Source organism: Ambystoma mexicanum, chromosome 7p (genome assembly GCF_040938575.1).
Source record: "Ambystoma mexicanum isolate Mex_15411 chromosome 7p, UKY_AmexF1_1, whole genome shotgun sequence".
Classification (NCBI taxonomy): Eukaryota; Metazoa; Chordata; class Amphibia; order Caudata; family Ambystomatidae; genus Ambystoma; species Ambystoma mexicanum.
This window is the reverse complement of record NC_090939.1, coordinates 69,104,682-69,120,177: the sequence shown is the minus strand read 5'-3', so window position 1 is coordinate 69,120,177 and position 15,496 is coordinate 69,104,682. Positions and strand designations below refer to the sequence as shown.

The 15,496-nt window shown below is 44.9% G+C and overlaps 1 protein-coding gene across 3 annotated transcripts in view; it reads right to left on the bottom strand.

Annotated features, from left to right (window-relative positions):
• The window catches only part of CFAP44 (cilia and flagella associated protein 44), a 1,393,686-nt gene that overhangs the window by 849,338 nt on the left and 528,852 nt on the right, over nucleotides 1-15,496 (bottom strand). For all 3 annotated transcript variants that reach the window (XM_069635797.1, XM_069635796.1, XM_069635798.1), the window contains one exon: nucleotides 3,867-4,083. In XM_069635797.1, coding sequence (XP_069491898.1) covers nucleotides 3,867-4,083 — 217 coding nt within the window. The remainder of the gene's footprint in view (nucleotides 1-3,866; nucleotides 4,084-15,496) is intronic.

Genomic DNA, 15,496 nt, shown 5'->3' with positions numbered 1-15,496 from the left:
CCCGGCAAGGGCGTAATTTTAGGGGGGGGACAGGGGTGTTTGTCCCCCACCCCCAACTTTCATGTCACTATTTTTTCCCCATTCATTTGGCTGGGGCACCTTTTTTTCAGATGTCATGTCCCCCCTAACATTTTCAGCAAAGTTACTCCACTGCTTCCCAGCTGAGTGAGATCCTCCCAAAGGTGGTCAATGCCGGTCAAACCGGTTTCATCAAACATAGGAGCGCTCATGACAACATCCACAGAGTGGTAGACCTGATCGCCTTGGCTCCCCCACATCGAAGGTGGCCTCTCCCTTCTTTTGTTAGATGCACATCGGGCCTTCGACAGCATATCATCTGAATATTTACAAGCTTTATTACCAGCATACGGCTTTGTCCCTTCATGTATTAATCTAACTATGGCAAATTTCCAAAGTCCCGGTGACCCGAATCAAGGTCAATGCCCTCACCTCCCTGTTGATCCTGTTGGGCAGAGGCACGAGTCAGGGCTGTCCCCTCTCTCCCATAGTCTTTGCACTTACCATGGAACCATTGGCACAATTAGTGCGATTCCCACCCCTGTATATCGGGTCGGAGATACAAAGGGATTATGCATAAAATAGAACTATACACTGATGACATCATGGGTTTCTTCATCTTCAAGATCCCATGCAATTCCTCCCGCCACTCATCAGGCTTCTTGGGGAATTTGCTCAAGTCTCCGGCTTCTGCATTAACCATGACAAGTAGGTGGGGCTGACTATTTCGGAACGGCATGGGGTCCAAAATCGCCTTTAATCCACCTTCCCCTTTAAATGGGCAAACCGTGACATTACGTACCTGTGGGTTCATATCACGGCGTGGTGCAGCTTGACGTGTGCTGGGTGTCAGTGACCAGATGCCAGGTCCTTTCCTCTAGTAAGACAGGGCAGAGAGCACAGAGACTTGTCTCGAGAATCCCGGCGTCCTGGCTCATCGCCCTCGGGTGACTCCTGTCGCCCGGACGAAGAAAGCAAAGTGTCAGAGAATACTGGAGACCTAGATAATAGTGAAGACCTCTTGCTGCCCTTTAGCCCGCAGGAGCCCGTGCAACTTGTTGAGCTTACCGTGACTGCTCAGCGATCTGCTGTATTTCCGCTGCATTTCCTGGTAACCGTTGCCATTTACTGTCAAAAAACAAAATCCTAGCGTGGCTCAATCAAAGAGTGAGCCGTAACTGTGCGACTCAAGATCCGAGAGTCCTTCGGAGGATACAGATTGATAACTGGTTCGCCCTTGACAATACAGATTGTGTTATTGGATGTGGACTAAGTAGGTTACCCTGGTTTTTGAACAAAAATACAAACCTGCAGAATATGTCCTCATTTACCAAGCTAAGAATTATTGTGAACTGATTCTTTTATGGTTATGTATGCCTTGGTCGCTTTTCCTTTTTTGATGTTTCGTCATTTGCCTGATTATGTTATGCATTTCTATGTTATGTTTGCATTACTTTTTTTGTGTTTTTGTCAGCGCACTGAGGCCTATGGGCATGCTGCGCTATATAAGAAATAAACTAAACTAACAATTATAAGCCACTGTTTGGGGCCAAAGTTCCCACACTCTGGAAGGAAGCCAAGGAGACACTTCGGCGTTGGGAGATGCAGGAAATCTCTTGGCTGGGCCGGATTAGCGCGGTCAAAATGACTTTACTCCCGAAGCTCCTATGCACCTTTGAAGCCTTACCTATTATTATCCCTGAGCAGGACTTTTACAGAAGGAGATTGGACGCTTCACCTGGCAGGGCAAGCCCCCGAGGATTTCCCGCAACATACTCTTGAGGACGGGATACTTGGGAGGGCTGGGAGTCCCATCGATCCAGTGTGCCTTTTGGACTTTGCAAACTGCCCCCTTATTGGATTGGGCAACGGAAGAGAGATGTCCAAAATGGAAAACACTGGAACAGGCTGATATATCCGTCCCCTTAGCTCATCTGCCGTTCCTCCCCAAATCACTGCGGGTAACTAAGGGGGCTCTCCACGAACCTACGAGAACTACCTTGCATCATTGGGATAAAGGATGTTCTCAGCTGGGGTTGCCTCTGGGCTTACTCCAGGCCTAGATAAAAGGGCGTTCATAAGATAGGAAGCTGTGGGGGTTCTTCGATTAAGAGATGTATATGAGGATGGGGTTCGACTTACATTCACAGACTGTAAGAAATGTTTCTGATACCCGAGACAGAGCAGTTTCGCTACGCTCAATTGAGGCATTGGATATCAAATAGTCGGGTGAAACAGACAGGATGCCGCCCACCAGAAGGGATAGAACTTAAAGTAATGGAGGGCCAGGGAACTCAGAAAATCTCCACTTTCTACCGCCTGCTAGATAAAGCTTCCTCTGAGGATAGATTGCCATGTATGCTACGTTGGGAAAAAGAACTGGGGATTGCAATCCCAGAGGAATCATGGCAAAACACCTGGTCATTAATCCATAGGGGTTCCTGCTGCACACTCATTAGGGAAGGAGCTATAAAATGATGTGGTACATGACTCCCCAAAGGTTACACGCGATCCATTCAGATGATTCTGACCGTTGCCGGCATGGGTGTGGGCAACTGGGTGATCTCGCCCATATGTGGTGGCACTGCCCCATTATTCAAACATACTGGCAGGAGATCCACTCTGGGATAAAAGGCATCATGGGTACACTACTCCCTATGTGCCCACTGGTTTTTCTGTTTGGGGACGTTGCTGATGATGATACATATCCCTTGACAGGAGCTTGTGCAGACTTGATTTCGAACTTGTTATTGGCAGCTAGGATAAACCGTGCACGCTTCTGGAAAACTGCAGATGGGCCCTGCATGGCATACTGGTGGGTGAACATATGGGAGAGTGTAGCTATGGAAAAACCTATGGCACATCTATCGGACCACACAGCGAAGTTCTCTCGTATCTGGGCCCCATTTCTAGACTTTGTTCAGGAGAGAAAACACATGTTTTTTCGCCCGCAAATCTTGAAATTTCTGTTTTAAAGTGTTTATGGTTAATGCCCCCCTGGAGGATGCAGGGCACCTCTTATGCAGTCAAGTTAGCAAATGATGCCTTGATAAACTGTGCGTGTGTTTTTTTTTCTTTTAGGGGGGTTAATTACAAAATTAAATGATATTTCGATGTTCTGCCACTATTCCTATGTTGTTATATCTATTATGATTCCAGATTTCAATAAAAAAGTTATCTGAAAAAAAAAAACACTAACATATAAGAACACAGCTGGTATCAAAGACTTGCATAGTGGGGCTTTGTTCCCTGCTTGAAACATTGTTTCAGTATGATTCTTTGCTCTGTCTGGACCGCTGCTTCCATTTAAATTCATTCAGGTGTTCCTTTGGGTATAAGAGCATGGTGCATGGAGGGAAGGGGGTATCACTTGACCCGAAGTGTCGGCCTTTCTTCTGTTTGTTTTGCTCTGCTGTTCGTTTTCAACTAATAAATTGTTCACCAATCTACTTGAATAGTCAATAGCAATTTTTCAACAACACCAACAAGCAGAAAAAGAATGTTAGGAGAGCCTTCAGAGGCAGGGCTCAACTGCTCAACAATGACTAGCTAGGACTATCCTGCTGCTGAGGAGTGTGTGCACTTATGGCGGTACCGCCTACTTACAGGTTTTAAAAAAATGACATACATAAAAGGCTCTTTTCAAATGGTCTGTTTTAAATTAACTTTCATGGGTTCCAGCCATACGAAAGGAAAAATTGACTGCAAGTAGATCTATAAAGGCCAATTATTTGTGAAATATTGCATTCCTATTTTCCAAGTCTTTACAAAACTAAAGAAGGATTTCTCCATCATTCCTGATGGTCAGGATTTCTTACACCATTAAAGTGGAATCATTTGAAACATACCTGATGTGCCCTGTCCCAGAAGTAGTAAGCTGCTCCTCATTTTCAAGGGAGAAGCTGACCCGGAAAACATCTTGGGAAAAAGCTTTTGAGCGTAGCACAATCTTCTCCTGTTTCCAGTCCCAGACAGTCAGCATGTAGTCTGGGCTGCTGCCCACGCTTGCCAACAGGGTTCCAGACGCATTAAAATCAGCAAATGCGTAAGCCTCCTCAGTTCCTCCTAGATAGACAAGCAGACAATTGAACATTGGACAAGAGAAAGAATAAGTCCCTTACCCGTAAGTTTAGCTCTCCAGTATTGGTGACATTTATAGATGTACCTCATTTATGAAATTCTCACGTATTCACTATTTTTAATACATAGCCGACACAAAGAAGTGGATGCCTGTGATGAATCAGCTTCCGGGGCACCAGTGGCCCGGGGATGACTATCGGTTTCTAAACCATCTATCTGCCCCACACCTCTAGTACACCAGACAGATGGGAAACACAAGCAAATTATAAACCTCCTTGTCCAATTTTGGTAACGTGGACGGAACGGCAGACTTATCTCCAACAGGTTGTGGATCATTGGTTACTTGCAACACAGCGAAAATACAATTATTACCCAATCATAAAAGGGACTGTCCAGTCAAGGATGTATAAAAATATCTACTTTATTATTATCACAACAAACAATTCATTCTAACACTCTATGAAATACAACCCACCCTGTAAAAGAATGCAGAGGACAGACCGTTTCGAAGAAGGAAAAAGGATGCACTCTGGATACTGACAGGAGGGTAGTCGGTATAATAATTAATCACAATAGTTCAAGGATACTTGGCTTCAACACAAAGGGAGCAATGGGTCATAAAATGTCACTAGGCACCTTCAGAGAAGGACCAGGGGGAGAGAACCACAATGTACCTTGTGCTGTAGGAGTTCTTGGCGCTTGACGGGGAGAAGTGGGTTTAAGGGTGCTTTGCAGCTTCTGCGACAGAGTTCAAGACAGCAGACAGCTGCTGGTATCAGGCGGCAGGCAGTTCGGCGAGCAAAGCTGGCTGGACGGTTGCAGGCTGGCCTACATGGCGGCTCGGGGTCAGGAATCGTCTCAGTGCTGGTCAGTGGTTCTGAAGAACAAGTTGGGGTGTCTCAAATTGCTTTAGTGACTGCGGCATAACACTAGTCAGCAGTGAAATTGGTTGCAGCCCGAGGGGCTCGACTGGCTTGAAAATGTCCTTTAAGGAGCACGTTGGTACATTCTTATCAGTGCACTCCTCCTAGCTTCTTCATTGGGCTTGTGTCGTCCTTTAAAACGGACGTCCCAAAGCTGAGGAGAGTGCTGCAGGCAGCTGCATTGTCCTTGGTTTGGTTCAGAGACTCTCTGGCACTTCCCACCTAGAAAGCTTGCTGCACAGCCTAGCAGGACACGCTGTGTGCTGGCCGGGTACCGGTTCTGGAGCTGCTGGAAGGTCTTCTGGGTTCAGTATCTCCCCATGTCCCCTGTGAGATGTTTAGGGGTGGGATTGTGCTTCCCTCTTGGAGGTCCTACCCTTCCATCGCTGGCGGAAGATGTAAGGCAGACTGTACCTTCAGCCAGGGTCCAATGATGAGTTCTTCTTACTACTCTTTGCAAAGTCTTCGGATGATCTGCCCAAAAGAGGGGCTCAAACCTCTTTTAAAACCATATGGACCACAGGGATTGGTGTAGGCTAAGCCTACCTTAATGAACCAATCCTGGGTCCCCACCAACAATCACCTGTATGTATGAGGTCAAAACCAGAGGTCTTTGCAACAGAAAAGGTATAGGGGTGTACACATGTAATACTATGTCCCATCCATCTTCCTGTCTGTTGTGGATCAAACGTTGCTATGGTCAAAGGAGTTCTCTGTGGTTCTTGATTAAAGCACCAGGTCTCTCTTGAAACTGCGGTGAGACCAGACTTACTGCTGCTGTCAATCCACATACTCATGCCTTCTGAATGGGGTCTCCCTGTGGGGATGACTATTGAAATACACGCAGTCCCAGACATGCCATTTTACTGTCAATCAGTACTAAGGGTGGGAGCTGGCTTCAGTTTGACACAGTGCACATGAAAGGGGGTTGGGGTTTCCTGTCTCTTTTGTTAGCCTCTGCAGCCAGGCCCCATGTGGGCCTGTTTGAATTAAACTCTGATTAGTATGTGAATGTTGCCACCAGCTACAAAACTAAACAAAAAGACAGTGTGGATTCATGGAGCCTTTGTTAGTTAATTAAGCTGGCCATGGCAAGGTGAAGGTTTGGCCCTCCCCCTTCTGAGATGACATGGTGTACTCCTGGCTGTCATATCCCAATTAAATATGACAGGGGGGACTGCGCTGTAGGCTGTGACCACCCAGAGTACATAGGTCTAAGTGTATGTCGTGCGGTGAGCATAGGAAAATGTGTGGGGATTAGCTCCACACATTTTCCGGAGGTTGATCTACCATCATTCAATTTCATATAAAAAGTTCAAAAAAGGCCCAGGCGAGATCACACCCACCGTGCGGATGGCCAAATTCCTCACAATGCCCCTTTAATACCACCTGAAAGGCATACACACAACTGACCAATCAGTGCTGTCCACATGTGTTACAACAGCCTTCAAATCAGATTCTTGATGCACATTAATACCGAAGAACAACCCCAAAATCTTAGCCTCCTTGCGGAGGAGGGTGAACGCCTGGTACTCAAAAGACAACAATCCTAGAAATACTTGCAGGGAGGGAGTTAATGGATTCCTTGCTGTGTCTTATTAAATGTTCCATTTGACATGCTGGAAACAGTGTATAAGCTTTATCATATATAATTTTCACATGCGTTTGTCCTTCACAAGAAAAACCTCAAACCTCCTTTGGTATCCAGAGTGTGAAGAGCCCTATATGTGGCATGCAACAAAATGCTTGTCTTCAAATGAAACTCAACCACTATGGGCACAAACGTATCATTCAGCCACAGAACACATTTCTATAAAAATGGCAACAATGGTTGTTCAGATAAAACATGAATCTCTGACACTTTTCTTGCTGGAGTTATGTTCAACATCTTAAGAGATGTTGGCGGGAAAGTGCTGATAGTTCAATATAGATTCCGTGTGCACGAGGGGATGCTAGGGGTTGGTGCAGTCTTAGGGGGCAGAAGCAGGGTTCAGGAATCACAAACACAGTCACTCCCAAGTTTTTTATCCTCCTCACCTTTAATCTTCAGTGTAGTACAATAGGCGGTTGCAGTAATTATTTGGGCGGTCCTCTCTCCATCTCGAGACCGCGCTTCTAATCTGGCAGCGGTCCGTTGTAGGCAAGGGAACTGGAGGACGATGGTAAAAAGAACGCCAGAGGGCCAGTCAGCCTCGACAGCCCGCACGGATTGGACCGACTGCTACTCTTTGCTACTTCGCACATATAACTACTGTCAGTCTATGCATCTGCTGTTGAAATGCTATCCCTTTAACCCAGTTTAGTCGGTGGGTCCAATCTCTTTCAACCCAATGGCACTGAAGGTCCCATTATTCTTGCACAGGTCTCATTTACAGCCTGAACAATGGTATCAGTGATATGCAAGATGAAAGGAGATAACCTTTTGTACATCTTGGCAGATACACTGTTTTCCTGTTGCTGGAAGCCTTCACAATCTTACCTCTCGTACTTGATTTATCTCTGAATTAAAAGGTTATAAATACTAGATCCTGTGCGATGGTTCGGGGTTCCCTTTTCTGGACTGATTGAAAAGCACAGACTGAAAAGTAAAACTACTGCCTCTTGCAGTGCCTTCACTGCTTGTCTCTGGTCTATGAATTGATCAACCAAAAGTCCAGCTAATAAGAATAATAGTAACAATAATCTTCTTTTCTTTTTTCTATTTTATTAAAGCCTAGTAGGCTTTTTATACAATCATAAAAGCAACACAAAATCATCAATAATAACAGTCCAATGTACACACTAGCAGGACCTCAAAATAGATAACCTGATATCTTACAACCCGTTCTGATAGCAATTACTGAAGTAGTAATAACTTATCATTTAATAATAATCTGTGTTCTTACACAGGGTTTCACGTCTGTCCGGTCCTGCTTCAAAGTGCAGTAATAACAGGTGCTACTAATATTCAAAATAATGGTACTAAATGTACCAATCTTCGAAGAACGGAGGGGTGAGTCCGCTCTTCCAAGAAATCAAACATGTCCATGTCTTTACTCGTGAGCTATTTACCCCAGAAACAGGTAAGGATAAACATGTACACCAACTCACCTTAAATGAGCTCTTACCGGAGCCAGACAGTCCGTAACAGAGCTTGGTGCTGATCTGAGACTAAAGGACAGCACCCTAAACTGGTCACGGTCTTTGAAGAACTAACCTAAGGCGCTTTCAACATTTCTGTATAGATGGCAAAGTATGTGTCCTTCAGATCCAATGTAACACGAAAGTCCTGTACTTGCTGCAATGTGATCACATACTGTAGCTTTAACATTTCAAATCTTTTCCTTATGAAGTACATGTTAAATACTCTTAAATTAATTTAAGATGCATGATCTTTTCCTTCTTCCTGAGCAGGAAGTATCTTGTGTACACTCCTTGAGTCCTCTGTGCCTTTGGAACCATCTCAGTGACATTTTTCTGCAGCATTTGGTCCACCATCTCTCTTAGATGTTGTAGGTGCCCCATGGGATACCCGTTTCTTATTCCAGAACATGATCTACTGCCAGTAATCTAGCACCCATTTGTCCAATATTATAGAATGCCACACAGGTAGACAAGCGGCAATTCATCCTGCCAATGGGTTGCTGTAGATGGAGTGAGGGTAAACACAGTCAGGCTTGTTTAGACCACTAGGGCTGAGCCACTCTTGTGCGATTACCTCCATAGCGAGCTCAGTGTGTGGAGCAATAGGAGGCCTGAACCCTCTGTGGTGGCTAAGGAGTCTGCGTCAACATGGAAGATGTTGGATAACATGCATAGTACGATGAGAACTTGACCCCTCCTCTGTGCGATGTCGCAGATGGACGTCTTGATGGTAGAGTCTTGGCCGTGTCTGTTTCTGCTATAATATTCACTACATTTTCATCCATGTTTTTGCCAAAATGTTGCACTCCATCAAATGGAGGAGCGAGAATGTGTTCTGGCACCTCAGGTCTGGTTATATCTACAAGTGCTTTCTTAATACCACCCAATCATTGATTCCTCCAAATATACAGCCTACAGAGTGTAATCTGGCATCTATGCAGTTATCTGCTCTGATCACTCATTATTCAAAATGATATTCAGCCATTCATATGATATTTCTCCTCTGGCAGGAATGCATACAATAAGTGGACCATGTCTCATGCATCATTCTTGTGATGGGAAAATATAGCAGCTCTGTTAAATGACTTGATTGCCTTGGACTGATCACCTTTCATTTTATTAAATACAATATTTTACTTCTTTCTCAGGAGGCAATTTAGGAATCAACATGTTTCTTTTCTGTAGTTGTCACAATGGAATCTGGCTTGGGGCCATTTCGGAAACGAGCAGGGGCTGAGTCCTTTACTTCATTCTCTCCATCTGCCCTACTCGCCACCACTGGTGTTATAGCCAGTGCCTTCACCAGTTGTTACCCCAACTTCCATATTTTCAGCATTAAAGCGACTGGCAAAGCGGATGTCTTCCACATATTCAACTTTTCAACTAGAAAAACGTCCTTCACTTGAGGTTCATGTCCACCCAACCTCAAATGAGTTACCACCCCTATCATCAGACCAAAATGTCATATTATTGTCGGGTGTTTAAGACACATGCAGGCCTCTATGTTGGAGTAGTCCACATCTCCCAGGGCTCTGGCTCCTCACCAGCATTATTTTCTTCATCCTCAATCCCGAGAGTATGTAGGGGGCTCATGAGGCAAGGGGTCAATTCCTCTGGATTTGGATGGCAAGGTTTTGAAAATGGCCTCAAAATTGTTTTCAATCACATACTGACCCCCGTGGCAAGGATATCTCATCTACCAGCTGCTTATAGGTGCAGTTCTCGTAGTTAACTATACCTATGATAAGATAGGAGATTTTAGTTATAATGCATGTACATTAAGGTGCTTTATTTTCAAGATCCATCCTTTTTATTGCTCTCTTTCCTGTATAATTAATGTTTAAAGCATGTTTTCCTCTTCGGTGTTTAGGGTTTCTGATTTATTTTGATGGGCAGAGGGTCTTGTGCTGAACTCCCCCTGCCACTGCACCATTTATTTTGCATATAGTTTTATAGTAGGCTGTGAGGCATCATACAATGGTTTTAGGTAGTAGGTTGGTGGGTAATTCAAGATACTCAGGGATAATTGTGGCCTGTGCTCGCCAGCTATTGCAGCTCCCCGCCAAGCCTGTTTCTACACTGATTTTCATTGGGGCTTAATCCTGCTCTGCTTCTCCTCTCAAACGAAGACCAGGATTTCTTCCTAAGGGTTTTCACTGCTGTCTTCTTTTGGGTGGAACAGGTACTACCCTGGCATGTCCCCATAACGGTGGTCGGTCATTTTTTCGAAAAAATAATGTCGAATGACAATTTTTTCAAAAAAGAAATGTCGAAAAAAAAAATGTCGAATTCCGTTTTTTTAAATTATATATTTATTTTGGGGTTCGGGAAAAAAGAAAATGGGTAAAACAAAAAAAAATTAAAAAAGGGGGGTTAGGGGGGGAACCCCCCCATTTCGACAAGAAAATGGCTTAAAAAAAAATTCGACTTTTATTTTTACATTTTTTTCTCTACATTATAACTATAAACCGCCCATAACCACAGATGTGCCTACAGACCATGTCCTGCTGTTTCCTACAGGGCACTTTCTACATCTAAAGAACGTCTACAAATGACATTCTAGGGTACTTACCTGAACACTGACATTTCTCTGAGGTCTCCCTAGAGTCGCTGAAGACTTAGGGTTTTGGCAATTACCCCTGATTTTCTATACATTCTTTAATCTGTGCTTTAACCACCCACCTGTAATACATTGCATCATTGCTTGCTACATAGGTTTTTTCCCTTGGAGTGTAATATGTCCCCCTGGGCCTACATAGTGCGAGACTAAAGTGTATCATAGGCTTTGATAGACCTCCTGGCTTTGTTGGACATTGTGAACTCATACTTCCTACCTCTAGGATCTACACAACTCTGCTGTGTGTATATATATAGGAGGGGTATTACTTTTACCTAAAGGGTAGTAGGGATATTGTGACTAAGGTCTATGCGGTGTGACGAATCTGGGCTATTTGTCCCTTCTCCGCAGAGGGGAGCCACCCCCTTTGAGGCTGGGGAGTAAGCCTGTTCAGCAATACCCTTCCTGGGCCCTGGGTAAGTGGGACCTCACTGGGAGTGACTCTCCTCTTGGGGACAAGGACTCCCATTACGATGAGGAACTGCCAGTCCAGCGTATGTTATCTGCTTACATGAGAACTGGAAAGACTATTACTTCTGTTTGAAATCCACCAAACAGTGACATTTCCTTAAACTCTTTGGCTGCAGTTAAAGCTGAACCTCACCTGAACTCCACAGTCAAAGATCAGCGACACCCCCACTTTGGTTCGGATGACGTACCTAAAATCAAGTGAGACTTTGAAGCAAGGAGTGAGAATCCTAGGCAGAGGCGAGCTTCGGATGGCAAGACGTCCTAGAGGGGCAGAGCTATGCTAGACGGCAGAGCCAGCGTAAAGAGTGGACAAATCGCTGGCTGGGCATCGGAAGGTTGCATCCTAACCAACCACGAAACAAAGGTCTGGAAAAAGATAAACACTGGTGAGGCCGTCTCATCTGGTGGCGTGACCACAAGGTAACCGTGGTGGGACTAGGGTTTCTTAACGAATGTTGAGACCAGACTGCAGTGAAGACGTTGGGTCCCGGATCTCCACATGAGGAAGGTAACAGCTTTTGAGCCGTTACCAGCACAAGGGACGCATCCACTCCTGAAGGGATAACACAGCTATGAGGGGCGAACAAGGGTTAAGGGTGCCAATGAAAACTGAAGAGTTGGCAGGGAAGCATCGGCTCCCAAGGACACAACGCTACTGAGAAAGGCAAACAAGTCTGGTGGCTTGGCCACAAGGAAGCTGTGGTGGACCTGGGGCCTGTTAACGAATGCCGAGACCAGACACCAGTGGAGACGTCGGGTTACCGATCTCCACACGAGGACTGCTGAGCTGGGGAGCACAAAGAAAGTGTTTGCTCCCGAAGCGATAACGTCACTGAGAGGGGAGAACAAGGGTACCGAGAGCTCAGAAAACCTGAAGTTTGGAAAGGAAGTATCCGCTCCAGAAGAGTTAATGCTGCTGAGAGGGGCAAGTAATAAAGTAAACCTCTCTTATTGTAAAAGGGCTTTGGAGAGCCTGGGAAGATTAAGAGAAACTGATAATAGAGGATTAGAAAGCTAACAAGGTTGCAGAAACCATGAAAACCTGAATGCTACTTACGGGCAGACGCTCCACCAAGGTTGTGAAGTAAATCGACCAAAGAGCTGACAACTCACAGGTTTCACAAGAGAAGGACATTGTCCTGCACCACTTAGGAATTGGTGGTATTGTGTCAAAGACTTGTTTTTGTGAACTTGGAATAAATGCCAAAACCTAGCATGCAGAACCTGCAGAGCGGCTGAGGACTGCAAGATACTGGTGAAAACAAGACACAATTTGACAAACTCTTTAAACCTTTTTCCTAGAAAGTCCACCAAGTGTGGGGGCAGGCGGAAGCCCACGATACTTTGATCCGGACTCCTTTTTGTTACATTCTTCTGAAGTGATAGGGCCAATTACTGAGTAAGATATGGACGAAGGACGATATTATTTTGGACTTGGGCGAGCACCCTTATATTTGTAGTTGTTAGGTAGGGAACTCTCCTCATAGCAACATGGCCAGATAGGAGTTTTTTTTTTTTTTTTAATAAACACCCTTGAACTATGGCACTGCTTAATCCGAATCCTCCTTCTGGTTCGCCACAGTGGCCCCTTGGGTCCTTAACATGATAATAATCATGTATGTTTATATTGTCTAGGGGTGAACTCTGAACTCACTGCTAAAGGTATATGTATAGTGTCTACTATCACTCACATGTTAAGGTCAAGAGTGAGTTAGGTTTTAACTGACCATTTAGTCTTTTGTGGTGAATATTGGGAGTAACTGCACCTCCCTGCTAGCCTTCCTCCCTCCTAAGGTTAAGCCTAACTGCTCTGCAACAGCTACAATTGGAGAGTCTGATCCTTCCTTTTGGATGACGCACTGTTGTACCATTAGCAGATATGGTTACGCAGCCCTCATCAGATGGTTGTACAAAAATCTCCCTAAGAGGCGTTGACAGGAAATCTTGTCCCAAGCCTGGTGACTGATGCTGTTTTCAACATCAGAGATCTCGGCACCGGCTACCTCATCAGGCACTTTGGTGACGTAGGCTCCAACAAGCCTTCCCCTGGCTGCTGGTGGCTATGATGCAGGTCTGATCCTCGCCGTCGGCTCCCATCTCGATGAATGCATAATGGCCGTTACATTCAAACGCTTTTATATCGGGTACGTGGAGTCAGAAAAAGCAAAAATCACGAGGTTCATATTTACGCATATCCCTCCTTAAACATTTCTGACAAATCTGCAACAGCAACATATTTCGTACTATATTGGTGACTCAAGGTGGCAGCCTGCTGGAAAACTGGAACAAATTCAGCACTCAAAGTCCTGAAACAGGCGGTCAGCATAGAAAAGTAAAAGAAAAGCCACACACAGCAATCGTGTCAGCTGAAAAGAAATCAGCACACACAGGATAGAAAAATAATCTGAATTGAAGGTTGCAGGTTTTAAAACAAAGGTAAATAGTAATTGTTGTTCAGTGGTGTCCAGGCAGTGCATGTGCATTTGAGTGGGCATTGATCTCTTTGTGTAGACTGCATATAAACAAAAGGAAAAAGCTTGCATTTCATATTAGAAGCCATTTTCAAAGATATCTGGGTTCCCAGCTTGAGAGGTGGGAAAATATAAAGGACCCAATACTGGGTCTTGGTTACGCTACATGAGCAGTATCCTCGCCTTAGCTGCCTTCCGTTCCGCGCCAGTGATTTTTCGAGAAGATATGGTAAGCTTGAGACCTCTTTTTGAGTCCCAATTAGATCGCTATGGGAATGCTTATTTTTTTTAATCTAAATTCACTCTGAACATTTCTGAGGATTCTTAAGAATTATATCTATTTCTTTCTTTTGACAGAGTCTTCTGTCAGCGGCACGCATTCAGCTAAATACTCACTGTGGGTTCTTTAATGCGTTCGAACTACCAAAAACCACATTTGCACTATGAATGTTAAAACAGTGAGTTTCCACCATTTTACATTTCTTACCTTACTATCAGATTGCCACTGCGACATGAGTGGCTTCTAAGGTAGTTCGTTTTTCTCCATACTGTAAGGAAGGCATGGTATCAAACAGTGAAGACAGACACGAGTGATCACAGTTGAAGGGAGTGTATTGAACTTCAATGGGCTGGTAGAACGCCTATCTAAACCTAAATCTAAGGGTGGGAGCAAACTACGACCATCAAATAATAATAACCCAGTCCTAGTCACATCTGTCAAAATAAAAAGGCCTACACCAATAAACCTATTGCCAATCCTTAATTCTAAATACAAAATGGTGCTGGATAAAAATATAGGCAAAAGAAAAGTGTTCAAGAAATGATATGTCAGCATAGTTGAGCATTTGGCTTCCCTTCCCACGTTTTCAGAAAGGTGCCAGGCCGGCACATGTGGGCTTCGCACACACTCTGCTTCTTGGCCACGAGGTAACAGTTCAACACATAGGCATCAGGGCCTTCCACCAAAGTCTCTCTCACAATGACAGTCTCTTATTGCACATGGCCTGATGTAGCAAACAAAACACAAATGTTCCTTTCCTTTGTCAGGGGTTCACATTCACAAGTTCAAGATTGGTCTCCCTCCTTCGGGTTCGGACCACGGGTCTCCCTCATCCTGGCTCGGACCATGGATCCCACTCTTCCAGGCTCAGATTGATTTTATTTAATTGTTGTTTGCTTGTTAGGCACTTATACAGCAAGTAAAATACCATTTCAAAACGCCCACAGGGCGAGGGGAGGGAACAAGGGAGTGAATACATTACAAAACACAATATTTAATGAGAGCAGTGGAGGGAAAAGGAAGGAAGGATGGATCTACTATGGCTTGTGAGTATTCAGAACGTGCAGTGCAGCAGGGAAGAGGGCAGAGAGCGTAATTGCTGGGGAGTCTGGGCTCCTGGGTGAGCCACAGATGAAGTGCATAAGTGGTTGAAGTTCTACACAGCCAGGGGCCACGCTGAGAGTAAGCACAAACCTCCAGGGTGGAGGGTGTGCCAAGGCAAGTGCAGAGGGTAGACAGGAGCTGGGCCAATTGGGTGTGGGAGGATAGATAAGGGCCACGGACACCAATCACAGCAACTGTAGGATTAGCAAAGAACAGAAGAAGGGAAGGAGAAGGTAAAAAGGAAAGTCTTGAGGAGCTTCCAGAATTTAAGAAAATCCTGCTCAAGGCGCAGAGGCAGGGGGAGGCTGATCCATAGGAGGGAGCCATCTGAAGCAAGCGATCGACCACCTACCCTCTGTTTAGCAAAATGATTTACACACAAAGAGTTGGTGCCAGAGGAATGTAGTGG